This window comes from Trachurus trachurus (genome assembly GCF_905171665.1).
Source record: "Trachurus trachurus genome assembly, chromosome: 5".
Taxonomy (NCBI): Eukaryota; Metazoa; Chordata; class Actinopteri; order Carangiformes; family Carangidae; genus Trachurus; species Trachurus trachurus.
Genome location: NC_139896.1, coordinates 32,565,572 through 32,582,941, shown reverse-complemented (window position 1 = coordinate 32,582,941; position 17,370 = coordinate 32,565,572). Strand labels below are relative to the sequence as shown.

General features: G+C 41.6%; 1 protein-coding gene across 5 annotated transcripts in view; it reads right to left on the bottom strand.

The window, feature by feature from the left end:
- The window catches only part of r3hdm2 (R3H domain containing 2), a 56,379-nt gene that overhangs the window by 6,450 nt on the left and 32,559 nt on the right, over nt 1–17,370 (bottom strand). For 3 of the 5 annotated variants that reach the window (XM_083972639.1, XM_083972642.1, XM_083972641.1), the window contains 10 exons: nt 16,497–16,592; nt 16,058–16,107; nt 15,233–15,286; nt 11,770–12,005; nt 10,695–10,870; nt 10,107–10,205; nt 8,247–8,540; nt 2,400–2,535; nt 1,276–1,433; nt 94–233 (listed from right to left, as the gene is read on the bottom strand). In XM_083972639.1, coding sequence (XP_083828765.1) covers nt 94–233; nt 1,276–1,433; nt 2,400–2,535; nt 8,247–8,540; nt 10,107–10,205; nt 10,695–10,870; nt 11,770–12,005; nt 15,233–15,286; nt 16,058–16,107; nt 16,497–16,592 — 1,439 coding nt within the window. The remainder of the gene's footprint in view (nt 1–93; nt 234–1,275; nt 1,434–2,399; nt 2,536–8,246; nt 8,541–10,106; nt 10,206–10,694; nt 10,871–11,769; nt 12,006–15,232; nt 15,287–16,057; nt 16,108–16,496; nt 16,593–17,370) is intronic. The other 2 variants (XM_083972640.1, XM_083972643.1) reach the window with 2 other exon arrangements.

Here is a 17,370-nt window from a genome sequence, read left to right as displayed (position 1 = left end):
CTGTACAGAGCTCTGTCCAGATTAGATTAGATGCAGATGCACTCACAGTAAAACAGGTTCTACTCTTGGACAATATGATGAAGTAATACATACCTTGTGCTATTCTGCTGTGTGGGTGTGATAACACTGTAGTAGACAGGCATTGGGCCCTGGACAGACTGGCTGACTGGTACCATCACCTGCTGCTGGTACTGCTGCTGCACCACCTGCTGATTTTCATTTCCCACAGGCACCTGGGTAAAGGGACAAAAGAGAATACGGTTTTGGAAAAAGGTCGAATTAATTGGTGAATCACTTCAATTTTGCAAACCTTAACTTTGGCATTCATGAAGACAAGACTAGCTGAGGGGATTAACACGAGACCTCTCATACTGTCATTTTTATATCTGATTTGGTCCAGGGCCTGTAGTCCAGTGTTAATTACATTTCCTCTTGTTCTGCTCATGAGCTTATAGGCTGATGTAGTCAGAGAATCATGGCCTTTCCCTATTTCTTTTAAGTAAATTATGGGAAGAGATGATGTGGTGCACTGTCCTGCTTCTGGTTGATTCATTAGATTGCCCCTTTCATATTTGCTTCATTAGTAACAGAGTACGTATTATAACAGTCTGCTGCATAACTTTTCCAATGTAATATAATAGCTTTGAAGTTTAGCACTGAGGTGTAGGGATGTACACTATTACTTCATTACATATATAGTCATTTAACTCTGTCTCATTCTTCAACATGAAATGAGGATTCAAGTGTGCACCAGATGGAGCTGTTGAACCTGCTTTGAACAGAGCGTAGAGGGGTTTTCATTTTTAGCCCTTCAGTTTTTTTTAAATGATCACTGATGACCAGTGACAGTGGCCACATGACGACTATACTAGTTAATGAAAAGGCCCTCAAAATGTTAGGGATAAAAAAAGAAGCAACATTTGCTGTGGAAATATAGATGACAAAATCACATTTCATATGTGTCATGAATAGTGAAATCTGATTTCTAAAAAAATAAAATAAAATTCAAAAAAGGCACATAAACAAGGATTTCATTTGTAGTAAAAATCCCAAAGGAACACTGACCCTACAAAAAATGTAATTATCTGAAAGTGTTTAAATGTAAAAAATAATGAATGTTGTCAAGTTCCCCAAACTATTGTTCTAGAGGTGTTTGTGTGGACAAATTAAAATAAGCAGCAATTAGGTGCAAACTACTGGGGAAAAAATTATGTTCAGAATAAGTTATGCTGTAGCAACAAGTTACACAGTAGGACAGATATGTAGAATCCATACCTGATATGACGGCATCTGTGGGTACTGGACCATTATGCTTTGCATCTGACCCCCCATGCCTGCCCTCTGAGAATTGAGCAGACCAGGGTTCTGGGGCTGCTGCACACCCATCATGCTCTGGTAGCTCGGCTGCTGGCTGGGTATCATTGTCTGGAGACCTGATCACAACAGACAGCAATTAGAAAAAAATAAATTTGCAAGTGTCACATATACAGTCCAGTATAAGGGAGGAGAAATTGGGATGACTTGATGGTAAAGAATCAACAGCTGAGCTCTTGCCTTTCACAAGAAAAAAATGTCTGAGGTTTGCGTATTTATTTACTTTAATTTCAATGCAGGGCAGTTGTAATATATTATAACTTTGCATTAACAGTCATAAATTATTTCCTGAGGAACTGACAAAACTGTTAACATCATGCAACATTTAAAAAGTGGAAAAAAAAAGATCCTGGATCAGCCAAATCACTTAGTTTTGAGCTTTGCACTGCTATGCTTGTTTTTCTCACTGGTCTTATTACTGTAAATTGGAGCATCCTGGCACAAATATTTCCTTTGGGATTAACTAAGTTCTTCCTTGACCAATGTCCCATCCCTTCACCAAGTTTGGTGCAAATTGATTTACTTTTTGCATAATCCTGCTTAACACAAGTGGAAACACCTCCGTGTTAGAGGTAATACAGGGAGCAGAGGGAAGCTAATTATTCCAGTCCACAAGGACTTAAGTGACACTGTTAATAGTTTCTGTAAGTACAGATCTTCCATCACAAAACTTTTCCAAACCAGGCAGCATCCTTGGATTGATGCAACTGACTGCAACAGTCTTGATCAGTATGGTTTTGGCAGGACTCTGCTATGAGCCAGAGTCCATTTAGGTTGTCAACAATGTCTATCTGTCACTTACTGTATAAACACAGAGCCAGCCTTCATAGACTCTAAATGAAAAAGGCTGAAGGATAAAGCTGTCAAAGCCTTTCCATGAAAAAAAGACTATTTTGGTCTTGGTATATTTGACTTGGCAGAACAATGTAGAACCAAGGCTGTTTACAGTCAACCTCTCACCTGGTAGACTTGAAACTGAGTACTTTTTTTTTTTTTTGGGGGGGGGGGGGGTACAATGTACTGACCTGACTGCTGTGTGGGCTGAGGCATGGGTTGTGTGCGCTGGGCAGGATAAGACACCTGGTGGGACATGGGCTGGGGCACACGGTACTGCTGGCCTGAGCTGGGGTACTGACCAGGAGGGTAGTATGACACCTGTATCTGCAGAGAAGCAACACAAAAAAATTTGTCAAAAACAATTACACAGAACAGAAGGGAAAAGGAAATAACACAAAAGTATCTCTTATATATCTTATACTGGGCCCTCCACTCCAACATTTTCATAGCACTGAATACTGATTTTCCACCACTTCTCATAGACCCCGGATTGTGAAAACAGACTAAGTGAGCCAAATGGTTCACGAGGAAACATTTACACTGCAGACAGTAACACTCTTAAAAGGTGTTCATAAATATTCATTATTTAAAACATACAAATTGCAAAAAAACTGCAAAAATCTGGGCAAATAAACAAATACTACGGCCATCTAGCAGCAGCAGCGGTGGCAATAATGCACTCCTGTTAAATTGTTGACTACCCACAAGTTGAACATTACTTTACCAGCCAATTCTGTCAATACAAGCGCAGAGATCTAGGACTGAGGATAATAGATAATAGATAATATACTAAAAAAAGAACAACAAAATTAAGTTTTACAGTGCAGGAACATGTTCAAATACTTTGTAAGATTGAAAGCAGTTAGTTAGTTATATGAGCAATTTAAGTCCAGACAGGTAGCATACCGTATGTGCAAAAACAACACAAAAGCACAACAATCATTTGGTACTTTAAAAATGTGTACATGAATTGTAGTAAATACTCAATTACCAGTTACATCTATAAAACTAATAATGCACTCCACTCGTGATTTATCTGCTCTCATGAAACACCACAGACAGCAGATTCCCTTCACATAAACACAACACTATTGGCAATTTATCAATGTATCAAAAAGAAAACTCAACTACCCAGAATATTTGACTTTACAGCTAAGTATCAGGGCTGGGTTACAGGGCCTAATGTCTCCCACGGGGGATTTAACGGTCAGTCAGATTGATTTGGTTCTCTCTGCTCAAATGAATTCTAATAACTATTACATAGATTCAAGCGAGGTCCTGAGAGAGAGGGAAGGAAGTGTGTGAGTGACAGAGTGAAAGAACTCATTATTGTCACCGCCTCTGCAATCTGAAGAATATGACAGGCTTGCTGACCAACGCTGAGCTTGTGAAGGTGACACACAGCACCCTGAGTGAGAGGACCGAACTCCCACCGGGTGAATCCTGCAACTTCACAGCAGCAATCACGTCGCCAATATGTCACACCTCAGTCTGCAGATTTACAGAACAAAGTACATATCTGAATGTTTTTTTTTACCTTCCCAAGAATTCCGTGTTTGTAATTTTGGATTTGTTCGGCAATTATATTCATTTATGTATTTTAAACAAGTGCTGAGCAGATTAAATACACAAAAGTATACAGGCATACAGGCAAGCATGTAGCTTAACATATTAAAACGAAATAAAATAAATGATCAATGACAGAAGATTCCACTTTTCAGTAATTAGTACCAGACTGCCTGGTTCTTTGTAGGAAACATAACGTTAAATTACAACAAAATGATTCAGAAATGACACACCCTTTCATTTTCTTCGACAAAAAGAGAAAAATGCACATGACGGAGGGGGACAATACAACACCCAAGGAGTTTAAATTGGCCTGCATTTAAACGAGGACACACTGGGATCTATTTTTGTCATTCATTGACACTTGATACATGAACACACACAGAGGCTGTGATGACACATTTCTGGGCAATTTTCTTGCCAGAGACAAGTTGCCTGTACCTGCACCACAGATGGAAACAGAAACTGTGTATTCACTGTGAGAAGAGCCGGCCTGAGCCACTGCCAGTTAAACCTCTTATTATTTCCTTGTACCAGGGAAACTATTACTCACAAGAAAACAGTGTGATATGGTTTAAATAAAAATACTGGTCCTTAATTCCTCTTGTTTTATAACAGAAGAGGCAGCAGAAAACATAATTCTGCCATTTAGCTATGATCTGTGCATCTCCACTCCGTCATTACAAGTTACAGTTATTGTCGCCGTTAAATTTCTGTAATGAAAAACCACCATAAAAGACTGTCACACCACTTATTAAGTGTAAACTTAAAGAAAGTAGTCGAGCCTCAGCTCTCTGCATCTGTAACTTAACGAGGTGCGGGGACGTTCACACTGCGTACCAAAATCTTTAGATTAACACAAATTAATGAGGTGTGAGGAACATGATCCTCCACAGAAGCAAAACGTGGTGGGAAGCAGAAACAGTCTGATATGAAAGAAGACTGTGTGAAACTGAACGGTTTCAGTGCATGTAGCAGCTCCTACTCCTATTAGGGCGCACTCACACTAGTAGGGCCAGTTGATCCGTGCCGTGCTGAAGCCCGAATGCCTCCCCTCCCCTGTCCCCCGCTGGCCCGCACTCACACTACCTCGAACCCAAGCGTGCTCAAGCACGGTTGCCTCCGACACAAACGTCATCACGTTGATATAACACGGCGGATGCGCTCTGACTGCTGAAAGAACGGCGCTTTGACCGGTTGTCATGGTTATCTTGAAGTTTAATCAAAGCGACGTTAACTAGCGACGTTAACTAGCGATGTTTACAGCGCGACGTAATTGATAAGTGACTGTTGTTTACATGCGGTTGCAGACACGTGGTGGAGAACGAGCCCGCAGCGCATTACGTGTGCGCATTCCTGGCCAAGCGTACCGTGCCCAAGCTCCACCTCTCCCAACCGTGCCGGGCCAGGGAAGTGTACCGTGCTCAGGCACGGAACGCTTGCACTCACACCAGCAATAGAATCCGGACTTTAGGGGGCAAACGTGCTTGGGCACGGTACGATTGCCTAGTGTGAGTGCACCCTTAGATGATCATGTTTGGCCATAGCAGTAATGTAATTCTTACATTCACAAAATATAGTGAAATCAATCCTACAAAGCAAAAGAGCCATTTTAAAACCTGAAAAGGCTATTTCTCATTCCCCACATGGAAATGTTTATTGTTCCAATAGCCATAGTGTTACAAAATTGCCAGTTATTATGGATCATAGATGTTGTAAGTGATCCATAGATTTTACTAGCAGATGTCTGTGTGAGATTTGAAATGCATAAGAACAGGCATTATGTAAAGTAGGAACTTTTTATTCTGGGAAATACTAAAAAGTTAACTCTGAGCTAAATGGAAGTTTCATTTTGGCATTACATTAATGTTTAATGTGATTTTGAATGCTTCAGTATAAAACCATTAACATAATAAAAAGGAGATCATTCTGCGAGTCACTGAGATTATGCTTTTGTGCATACATCCCATACATATAATGAAATTGATAAATTGGATAAATAACAGTACTGTATATTAATTATCATCTTTATGTATTGTCAATCACGGCCCTTTGTTATGTGGTGTTCCTGTGGTAGGTGCTCAAGTACGCCCTTCTTATGCTGCGTTCACATGGAGTCCGGTAAATGGCAAACGCCGCTGGACGGAACGGTAAAAACAAACAAACTGTCGGACCACACGGCATGACGGCAAGACGCATCGCCATGTTGCTATGGCAACGTCAACATACTCGCACTCACACGTCATGTTCGGTTGAGTTTACTGTCGCGGCAGACGGCAAAAGTTAAAATATTTGAACTCGGGACGGCATTGCCGTTTGCCGTTGCCGTCCACGGTATTTTTTGCCGGCCTCCCCCAAGTTTTACCGTCGTTCTCTCGTCCACTAACATGGAGTCCGGCATGCCGTCTGCCGTTTACCGGACTCCATGTGAACGCAGCATTAGTGTTATTAAGTTGCTGAAAGACCTTTGATGCAGTTTACAAGCATTGACAATGATAATATTTCAATAGAGAAGACTCCATCTCTTTCCCAGGATCTTCTATGGTAAATGACATGTTATTTATGTACTGTATGTATGTGTGAATGGTTAAAACTCTAAATTATTTCTTATGTCTATTAAACATTTGTAGTGCCTTGGAAAGCAAAGCAACTATTTGTATGTGCGGAACATCAAGTTTGGACTTTACTTGCTTTGTATGATGGCCCTAGAATCAGGAGACATCACAGTAGTGTTGTCACGATACCAACATTTTGGTACCGGTATCGGTACCAACATGTTTTTCGATACTTTTCGGTACTTTTCCACATAAAAAGAGAACACAAAAAATGTAATTATTGGCTTTATTTTAATAGAAAAATTTTGGACTATAAAACAGGAAATCAGTAAACAGTTACTGCTGCTGCAGGATTAACATTCCATCTATATTAATCTGAACTCTTCCTAAATTAAAAAATGTCTGTTTAAAAATGAACATCAACTTGTTTTCTTTGCATTATTTGAGGTCTGAAAACACTGCATCTTTTTTTGTTATTTTGACCAGTTGTAATTTTTGGGAGAAATTGTTATCAGTAGTTTATAGAATGAAACACAAATGTTCATGTTACTCAAACATACACCTATTGTTTCCCATATGTAGACCAAATTGATTCTGTTCCCCCCACCCCCATCAACGCAATATCGTTCCGTTAATTCATCTCTGCGTAGCGCTGCTTCGCCGTGCTCACTCACTCACAGAGAGAGAGACAGAGAGACAGAGAGAGCATGCAGCCAGTGGTGATCCGCGGTAAAAACAAAACTTATTAACGAGGCTGTGGCGGCCGTCTCTCTCGCGCGCGCGGCGCACACACACAGACACACACACAAACACAGGCACATGGACAGGTGACGCTGTAACGGTAATGATAAAAAGCACCTTGCTTCGTTTGTGACTCGCTCCTCGCGGCTCAAATTACAATGTGCCGACTTCACGCGGCGACGTCACCGCTGCCGGCGGCGCAGAATGAAAGTACCGGTCCCATCTAAGCGCAGTATGGTACCGTTTTAAATGCGTTAGTACCCCGGTACCAATCTAGTACCGGTATACCGTGCAACCCTACATCACAGTCAGCTTTAGTTTATCTGCTCTGTTTCTCCATGGGTGTGCTTCCCTTAGACTACTGCGAGCCTGACTTGCAACTCAAAGGAAAGGAACAGTTGACCTGGGGCCACTTCCTATTAGGGGTGGGCAAAAATATCGATATGGCAATATATCGCGATACGTTATACCGCGATACGATATCGATATTCAATATTTAAATATCGATTTTTTTTTTCAAAAAAAAAAAAAAATTCAAAAAAAAAATTCAATTTTTTTTTTTTTTTTTCAAATAATAAATCATGTTTCAGACCTAAATCCAATTGAAATATGTTGTTGTAACTTGCACTTGTATAAAATGGGGGCGGCGCTGTCTTATAATGTTACAGAAAATGATTTTTAAATACCATGAATGGAAAATTACATAAAACAAGTTGCTACTGACTTTTCAGTATCATAAAGCACTGTCTTGGTTTACATAAGACATGTTATTAATGTTCATGCACTTTAATGTCTCCAGCTGTACAGTGTTTATTCATTTGTACATTGTACAAAGTTTTGGAATAAATGCATGAGACTTTTTCCTTTTTATGTTTTTTTTTTCATTCACATATATCGTGATATATCGTTGATGAAATTTCTTGCAATATATCGAATATCGCAGATATCGTGTATCGTGATATTATCATTATCGTGGGCCAAATATCGCCACAGTATCGAATCGTGAGTTACCCATATCGTCCCACCCCTACTTCCTATTATATATACACACACAAGAATACCAGTGCTAACAGGGGAGGTCCCAGAATGATATCAAGGTATTTCACCGGTAGTGTACTATCTAGCAGAGATGTATTCTGTCTAATATTGTAGGAAAATTAAACAATGCTGTACCTGTTGAGGAGGAGGGGGCTGCATGTAGCCTTGTGGGGGCGGTGGAGCCTGCATGACGGGCTGAGATGGAGGCGGTGGTGGAGGTGGAGGATGGGGGTGTCCAGTGGCGGGCTGGTAGCCGGACGGGGGCGGCATGGGCTGACCCGTGGTGGCCATGATGTAGCCGGTCTGAGGAGGGGGGTGCTGGGACAGAACCGTAGGAGGAGCCTGGTACATAGGGGGAGGCTCAGGGTTCTCACTGGAGCCCTGCCGACTCAGCGTCATCTGGCTGAACTGGGGTGCTAGCTCTTCTCCCTGGGAGGAATAACAAGAGTCTCATCAGTGGTCATTTGCAGTTGGTACATGTCTATCAGTACCTCTGGTGAAATTTGGAGCCGTAATGCCGGGCCGAACTACGAGCCGAGTGGTAGAGAGTTATCGCTAGTGCAGATCACTGCCAGAGACGTTGAGCACTAAAGAACCATTTTGGAAAAATATCTGTCATTTTGCAGGGTATAAGAAGAGCAGCTTCTTTAAATCTGGCAATCCTGTGCAACACCAGTACGTGGATGTAATGGAATCGCAATTGTGAGCAAATCCTGAGGACACAGTTCTGCAATTCTTTCTCTTTCAAACTTTACATGGGACTGTGGCAGGGTGTAAAATTAACTTTTTACCTCATCGGCCATTGGCTAGTGACCTCCAAAAACTGCCTTACGTCTTTAGTATAAAAATCCAATTTAAGCAACATTTAAGAAGCTGCACATCCTGGCAGCTGAGAATATTACTGTCAGGTATTGTCCCTCCTCTGTTAAATCTAAGAGGAGGCTGAAAATCACAGTCGTCTGTTCTGTCCTGAAATGTGTGTTTCTCTTCTATAACACACATTCTACATCTCAGAGGCGACGTCTTTCCACATACGGGCTTCCTTCACCTTTCAAACGGGGCAGAGCTCAGTGAGAAACAGGAGAGACACAACCTGAGGGAGCAGGTCTGTGGAGCTGAGCACCGCAGACATGCACGAAAAAAAAAACCAAGCACAGCGCAGCGAATGCGCGCAGCTACGGCGTCGTTTTGGGCTGTGAGCGCGCATGAGGTGCATAAAAGTTTTCATCGCCGGTGATCAGCTGTTGCTATGTGCACAGATTTAGGCTTCTTCAACAGCTGCCAGCTGTTTTTTTCAGAGGCAATTTATAATTAGCGGGATGATGAGCAATAAATCCAGACAAGATGGAGAGAACAGAACCCTGGCGGTTTGCATCAGGGTTTTGTTCATCCTGTTGCATCCCTATAGGGGCTAGCTATAGAAATAAACTCTGTGGCAAAGGAATTGCAGTTCAAAATTTTACCTTTTTTTTTTTTACAATTTTGTTTTTGTTTTACACGCCAAACTCAATTTTTACCCGCCATTGGTGCTTGTTGGGGGTTAATTTTACACCCTGGACTGTGGGTTTGACAACCTCAATCCAAAGGTGCTCCTATAAAGTTCAGGTTTATAGAAACATGGCTCATAAGCAGAGAATCTGTGATTTGATGAATTAATTGGACAAGTGAATGCTACGCTTAAAACTCATTTTATATCGACTAGGCTACAATATCTGTACCAGCATCCTTAAATAGCAAAAACCTTGTCTCTCAGCAAACTCCAGTAGGTATGCAGCCTGAGAGAAAGTAATACTTGACTGGTTCAGAGCAGTTAAGACATAATTCTTCCCTCAATGTGATTTAATACCTATCAGATGTGAATAAGAGCAGGGTAATAGAGTGCCAGAGTTTTTAGTAGAATACAGCATTAGTTAAGTGTGAAGTGTGAGAGTGACAGTAATGCAGTCTTTTAACTGAATTACTACAAAGAGATGATGCTACAAGAGGTGTCAGTACCATTGTGTACTGCTGGGGAGGAGAAACTGGCAGGAGAACCTGGGGGCAGGAAGGACTGGAGTAGGAGACAGGCTGAGAGGGCTGCAGAGATGCCACCGGCTATACACACCACCAGGAAGAGGGAGGAAATAAAGAGCCAGAGCATAGAGAGAACGGAGCAAGTCAGTGAGAAAGAGGGTGACAGAAGCAGACGGAAAGAAGGGGGATAAAGAGAAATTATGACAGGAAAAGATATGGGTTAGAACACAGAGGAAAAGTTGTTAATGAACAGATTAATAGAAATGGAAATTTAATTTAGTTTCTTAATATCGTAAAGAAAAGAGGATAGGTACAAAATACTATGTGATAACGACAAGATAAGGAAGGACTGCTATCAGACACGTTATTAAGTAATGAACAAGAAAGTGTTGAAGAGCATGACATTACTCCACAAACTAAGACAGTCAGAGAAGAAATACAGACAATAGATCACAAAAACTGTTCTGGAGACCCCCTGATTGAACTGGATCCTCTGTAGCTTGAAAGCATGTCTTCACTTATACTGGTACGGTTGACATGAATAAAGGCACTGTTAGGAGAGGCACTCACCTGAGCAATCATGTGGTTGCCCATGGGGTGTTGCTGTGGGGTGGGCAGCAGGGCAGCCTGAGGTGGAGCCTGGGGCTGTGGCTGCTGTGGCTGTTGTGAAGGGCAGGGAAGCAGGCTACGGCTGGACTGGGAGGCTGCGGGCGGGGGACACACATCAGGACTGACTAGGGGCAGGCCTAGTGATACAAGAACAGACATGATACAGGACAAAATGATGAACCCCCAATATCCCTATCAAAGCAACAGTTGTTGGAGGACTACAGTAATGTCTCCAAGTATTCCTGTAAGGTTATGTTTAGCAGACCACTAGAGGGCAAACTCAAGCAATAATCGTGCAGAGGCAATGGCCCATTGCCATAATCCCTATGGTCATAGTAGTAGGTTTGTTACCTTTAATTGTCGGTGCAAACTATTTTAAGAACGGCGGAGCAGAGCCGCGAGCTGCTCAGAGCTAGTTTCCTTCATCAAACTCATCAAAATACACAGTCCAACAACTCCAAAACGCTCTGGTGGACAAGTTGTGACCTGCACATTCACCACGCTATGAGATAATAACGGAACATTACGAGGCGGAGTTGTTTTTGAGGTAAATTCAGAGACTGCTTGCCGAAAAACTGCCCCGATGGGAACGCGCATCAGTGGTTTTTCATGAATTTACCCCGAAAACAACTGCGCCTCGTAATGTTCCGTTATTATCTCATAGCGTGGTGAATGTGCAGGTCACAATTTGTCCAAGGGAGCGTTTTGGAGTTGTTGGATTGTGTATTTGATGAGTTTGATGAGGGAAACCAAGAAATCCCATTAGCCTCCGTAGCATAGCTCTGAGCAGCTTGCGGCTCTGCTCCGCCGTTCTGAAAATAGCTTGCACCGACAATTAAAGGTAACAAACCTATTGCTATGACTGTAGGGATTATGGGAATGGGCCAATTTGCCTAAACGTTGAACTATCCCTTTAAATGTTTGTATTCTGTTCCAGTAAGGGGTTGGCTAAGGCTAGCTTTAATGACAAACATGTGAGAGACCTAGACGTCTTTCCTTTCTTCCTTTCTCCTCAACTTGTCTCCTCAGTCCTTACCAGAGCGGGAGCCTTTGCAGCTTCCCTGTGAGCCTTTGTTGCTGCCAAGGCTGTCCCCCCTGGTGAGGATGGATATGCCAGAGAAGCTGCTGGCCTTGGTGACGGGTGGCCGGAGGGTGCGGTTGGAGCTATCCGAGTCGGTGCTGCTCCAGGGCCGTGGCTCCAGGCACTTCATGTCACTGTCTGTGCTGCTTTGACGACTGCTCGATGCCCGGCTGGAGCTCTCACGATTCCCTCTGAGATAAGACAGAACAGGGAGGAAAAGGGGACAGACAAAGAGATGAAATGATGGGGACACAATGGTGACAGATGCAATAAACAGAAAAAAAGTGTAATAATATAAGAGCAAAACGGATGGGAGTTATATGGAAAATGTGCAAATTAGAGAGCAGAGTTGGGGAGTAAAAGGTCAGGGGACAGAAACAAAAACGTAAAAGGGGAGGATAAAGAACATATAAAAAAAGGGCAGGATGTGCATGTAGGAGAATTTGAAGTGGAGAGGAATGGTAGGGGCAGAAACACAAAGACAGAATAGGACAGAGGGGGAGAGCAGAGGCAGAAGAGCAAGGGAAGGTCATCTACAGGTAAGAAAAGATGCACAGTCTGAACAGGCTTTAGGATGGGGCATTCAACACAGATGCATACTGGATAATTTAGTGAAACCACAATACAAAAATCAGGCAACAAGCCACCAAACGATATCTTCAAATCTCCAATTTTAAACGTACGACCACACACACACACACTCACGCGCACAAACACACATACAAACCCATTCACAGAGGAAAACACACATGCAGGGAGAAGGGATGCTCTAGACAGTCAACACCGGGGGTGTAGGAGGATATTACAGTGACACCAGATGAGACAACTTCCATGAATTCAACACAGAAACCATTGAAGACCAGAGACGACATTCACATAAATGACTATCCTGAATGACTGCATACATATGTTAAACATGTGAATACAGATAAACACTAACACATGCACTTTAACCACAACTGTATTGAAGACAAAGAATGACACAGAAACAAGACACACACGCATACACACCTGTAAATTAATACCAGATTTACACAAACACTCAGACATAAAGAGAAGATGTACATCAACACCCAGACTCACACACACTGTCTACAAAAAATAACCACTTGCTACCACTGGTTCACCACTATGGTTTTTTGAACTATATTGCTGTATACACACTCATTGTGTTGTTGTGATGCTGTCACCCTGGATAAGGGCAGCTGCCAAGAAAACCAATGATCACACTGTAAGCGTAACTACCACTCTGGGGGAAACCCTTCCATCACAAATGAATGACTGGGTCACTGACATGTCAGCATCAATATTATTGTTCCATTTGAACATTGCTTGTGCTCCAATATAACAAATTTAAAGCAACACTATGTAGTTTGTCGACCTTAAAACAATGTTTCTAAACTGTGTTAGAAAAATGGTTAATAGGATGTATGGTGCCACTGCTGCAGCCTGAGCGGGGTGGCGTCTGCTGGAAATGCACTATATAACTTCTCTGCGCTGGTAGGAACACCGTGGTGAGCTCCAGAGACCGAGCTCAAGCCCAGTCTCCCTGCTCTTCTTACCCACACACAAGCGCCCTGTGCTGGGCTGCATGGCGGCTACTGGCAACGGCGCTATTCGAACGGGACCAGAGTACCAGTACCACGAATCCTACATAGTGTTGCTTTAAATGAAGATGGAAATCAAAAAAAGGAAAAATGTGTCTGCTATTAATACTATGGGAAAGATATTCAATTAGATGTAGAATAAAGCCTTGCAGGTGAACAGAGACTAAGGTTTCTGCAGTGAAGACAGCAGAAAGTAAAAAAATAGCAAGTAAACACTTGTTTTTTTTTTCCATCCTCTAAGGACTGGAAGAGGCAAATGCGCAGAGCAAGTCCATGTAGAGAGAATGAGTAAAATTAATTCAAAACATGTAAGGCTGACTGGGGGAATCTCCATGACGAGAGCGGGGATGTGGTGAGGGTTGTAAAACCCTAGTGATAGTGAGTGGCTGTGGCTGATAAATATTTCAGAGAGACTGTAATTAATGGAGGATCTATTTTGAGTCCTCTCTGCACAGCCTATTTAAAGGAAGGGTGGGTGCTCTGCCATTCTCTGTACAGGCAGGCGCACACTTGTTCGCTTCGCTCTGCAAACAAAGATGAGAGCAGGATGAGCAGGAGGAGGTAGAGGAGGAGGGAGGGTTTCTGCTGTGCATCACATGATATTTCATCTCCCCTCTCTCTCTTCTCTTGCCTCACAACAGCATTGCCCATCACAAGCACAAACAGGAGAAGCAGGGCAGCTAGGCTGTTGTTACGTGGTGTATGTCCATCACTCTCAGTCTATAACACCGAACACTGATAAAATGAGTGGTGGGCTTGGGTTAAGTTTTAACGTAGAAGGCTAAAATGCATCATTAATCCCATTTGAGATGGGAGAGATTTTTGTGTCAATCCCTGAAATTTCTGCAAGCAGCAAAAAATACAAGCGATAACAAAGGGGTAAATGGTCACAAAAAAAAAAAAAAAAACATTGTCTAAAGGTTGAGGATGAAAGATCAATATGAGAAAGAAAATATATGAAAAGCTTAAAAAAGGGATACATCTAAAAGTTAATCTTAAAGCCTCTAAATTGCATGATGCACATAAGCCACAATGTTTATAAATAGCAGAGTATAAACTTGTATAGACTAGTCATTAAAGAAAATGTATATGTATATAGTTGTACTAGAGAACAATGAGCTAAATTAAATGATTAGCCAATTGACACAAAATTAAATGAAAACAATTTCATAAATCATTCAATTTAAAAAGAAAAACTGATCCCATTGGGGACAAAATGATTTTAAAAAAAGTTGACGTCTTGGGAAGTTGTGATGTGTGTCCTTGACTATTTACAGTCCAGAAGATCTATTGGTTTACTGGGAGAGTAATAAGAGGATTAATCAATGATGCAAGTAGGTGTTGTACAACTGTACACTCTGTTTAGTAAAGACTTATGTTTCCAGTCTCACATTTCTCATTTTCCTTTTGTCTGTGAAATTTCACTGTCAGTTTAACAGGACCGTTTCTTGGACGTACTGCTTACACATTTTTATGTGTTACTATGCAACAGGTGACATGTTAACAAAAACTACAAGACTAAGTCGACCACAAAACAAACAGGTTACTGTGAAAGCAATGCAGTTACTTTATATAAAGAATGTAGTTGAAGGTGGATGGGTAAGTAGGTCAATCAGTCCCCGGTGAAACCACAAAGCAGCCATGCATGGGCCATGGGAAGCCCCACGGTGCAGTGCTGGAATAGCCATCAATCAGCCGACTACGCCAAGCAGAGATATAAAAACCACCACAAGTCACCACTATCATCACCAAATCACTTTCAAAAAATGGGCATGGCAACACACAAGTCAAAGTCAGCAGCACCCCAATACCTAAAGATCTGCCGCCTCTTTTGAGAGCTAGAGCAGTAGCCCTCAGTGGAAAGTCTGTTGGGGTTAACATTAGGAGAAAATGCTAGGGTTACAGGACTGGATTGCAGAACAAGAGAGGGTTTTTAAGGAAGGGTGATGCAAAGATAGGTGGGAGGTAGAGGTAGACACAGTAGTGTAGAAGTTTTTACCCCTGAGAAGAAAAAAGGAGGAAGAAAAATGCACACAAGGCAGAAACTGACTGTTGAAAAGCCCACGCTTTCTCTTTCTGTCTCTCTCAGCATATTATGTACTAATCTTTCAACCTCAATGGCCAGGGTGCCATGGGATGGAAGCTGACTGTATCTACTGTGTGAGCCAACTTATTTCTAGAAGAAGAAGAAGAAGAAATATTCTGCTACATACAAATCTTTTTCAAAGACAGAGTGACCCTCAGTCAGTTTCAGCATAAAACAACCCTTTGTTAAATCGTTAGGAACAAAATTCTGGCAAAGGAGAGGAAAAGTTTACAAATGCATACTGAACATTTTCCTGGAAATGAGAAGAAACTAAAATGATTTTCTATATTTGTACATTGGTTTTGTTAATTCTACTTTAACAGCACAAATTACACAAGGTCAAATTTGCCAGACCTTTGAAGTCAGATTTATTGCAGAATCAACTTGCACTCTAGGTATGCTATGTTAATGGCTATATTGCGTGCTACCCCTCCTAACTGAAACCTAACAAGCAAACTGTAGCTTCATAAGGGATAAGTGGACTGGATGGAGTCTCATATACTGTATATATATCACACACTAGAGTTTCCAGTGGGATTGATCATCTTACCTGCTGTCGTTGATGTATCCATTTTGAGAAGACTGTAAAAAAAATGACACCTGCACATTATGAAATGCTTCATTCAACCAGCAGCACTTAAGACCTACTGTGTGCACGTCGACCTTGTCTAAGTTTAGTGTGACACTGTACGCATTTTACTTAAAAGCACTGTCGCTTAAAGCTAAGATAATAACCATCCAACAAAGTGCTCACAACTCACAGATGTGCACCCTGTGATGACACGTCACAAGTAAAGGCTAACATTTATCAATCACTTACAGAGGACATTGGAAACCAGGTTCTCCACATCAGTGTATTAGTCTTTCCTAATAAAGCCTGACTTCTCATTCATCAAAGAGCTGCAGAAAACAGCTGATGGATATGAAATGGATTGTGGTTTAATGTAAATGTATCTTTGTCTGTTACTCTGCCCAGGTCCAAAACTTACTTCTCGGGCAAAGATCCGGTCTCGTACCCGCTGATACTCCTCCTCTCGCTCTTCAATAGACTTGCTACGCCGCCCGTCCTGCAGTGGCACACGGATCTAAAAATTGGGAAACAAATCACATCAACAAAAAGTTAACTAAACAAATAAATAGACAAAATAGAATATACTTCAATGACGCATACACTCTGAACTTAATGTAAATACTTATATAGCCAGAATTTGTTAAATCTGTTGTAAAGAGAAATAAGTCAAAAGATTATAACAATAGCATGTGATGGAGAAAGGTTTCCTGCAATCAAAACAAAAACACAGTGGGTAGGGTGGAGTCAGCATGGGAAGGATGAACACTTTACAGAGATCAAACCATTTTCTTGGTTTAGTAGTGTAGTAGTGTAGTGTCTCTACTCTGACCTGAAAACCTTATAAATGACTGTTGCACATCTGGACACATTAGGTATGAGGTTCCTTTTTTTTTAAACAAACAAAAACACACATTTGAATTCTCATGTTTAAAACTGCAACATTTTCTTAGTCATTACCAAGTCTGATTGCACACCGGGTAGATTCCGGTTTTGCAACTCAAAAAGCTTTGCTCCGGCCTAAACTGTTCACACGCAGCGAATCAGCAGCAGTGGAGGAGGAAAACTGGAAACTGTGTGTCATTTCAAGAGACAGTACAAGGAATATGCAAGATCCTGAATATTAACAGTGTGAAGTGGTGTCAGGCTTTCTCTAGTCCTAACTGTACTGTATATTCACCATCAGCATTTAACACAACCAAAAATACTTGGTATACAGGAAACATAAGCTGTCATCTCTGACAAACACTCAACTTAACACAAATAAACACAACCTAAAGCTGAGGACTGAGCTC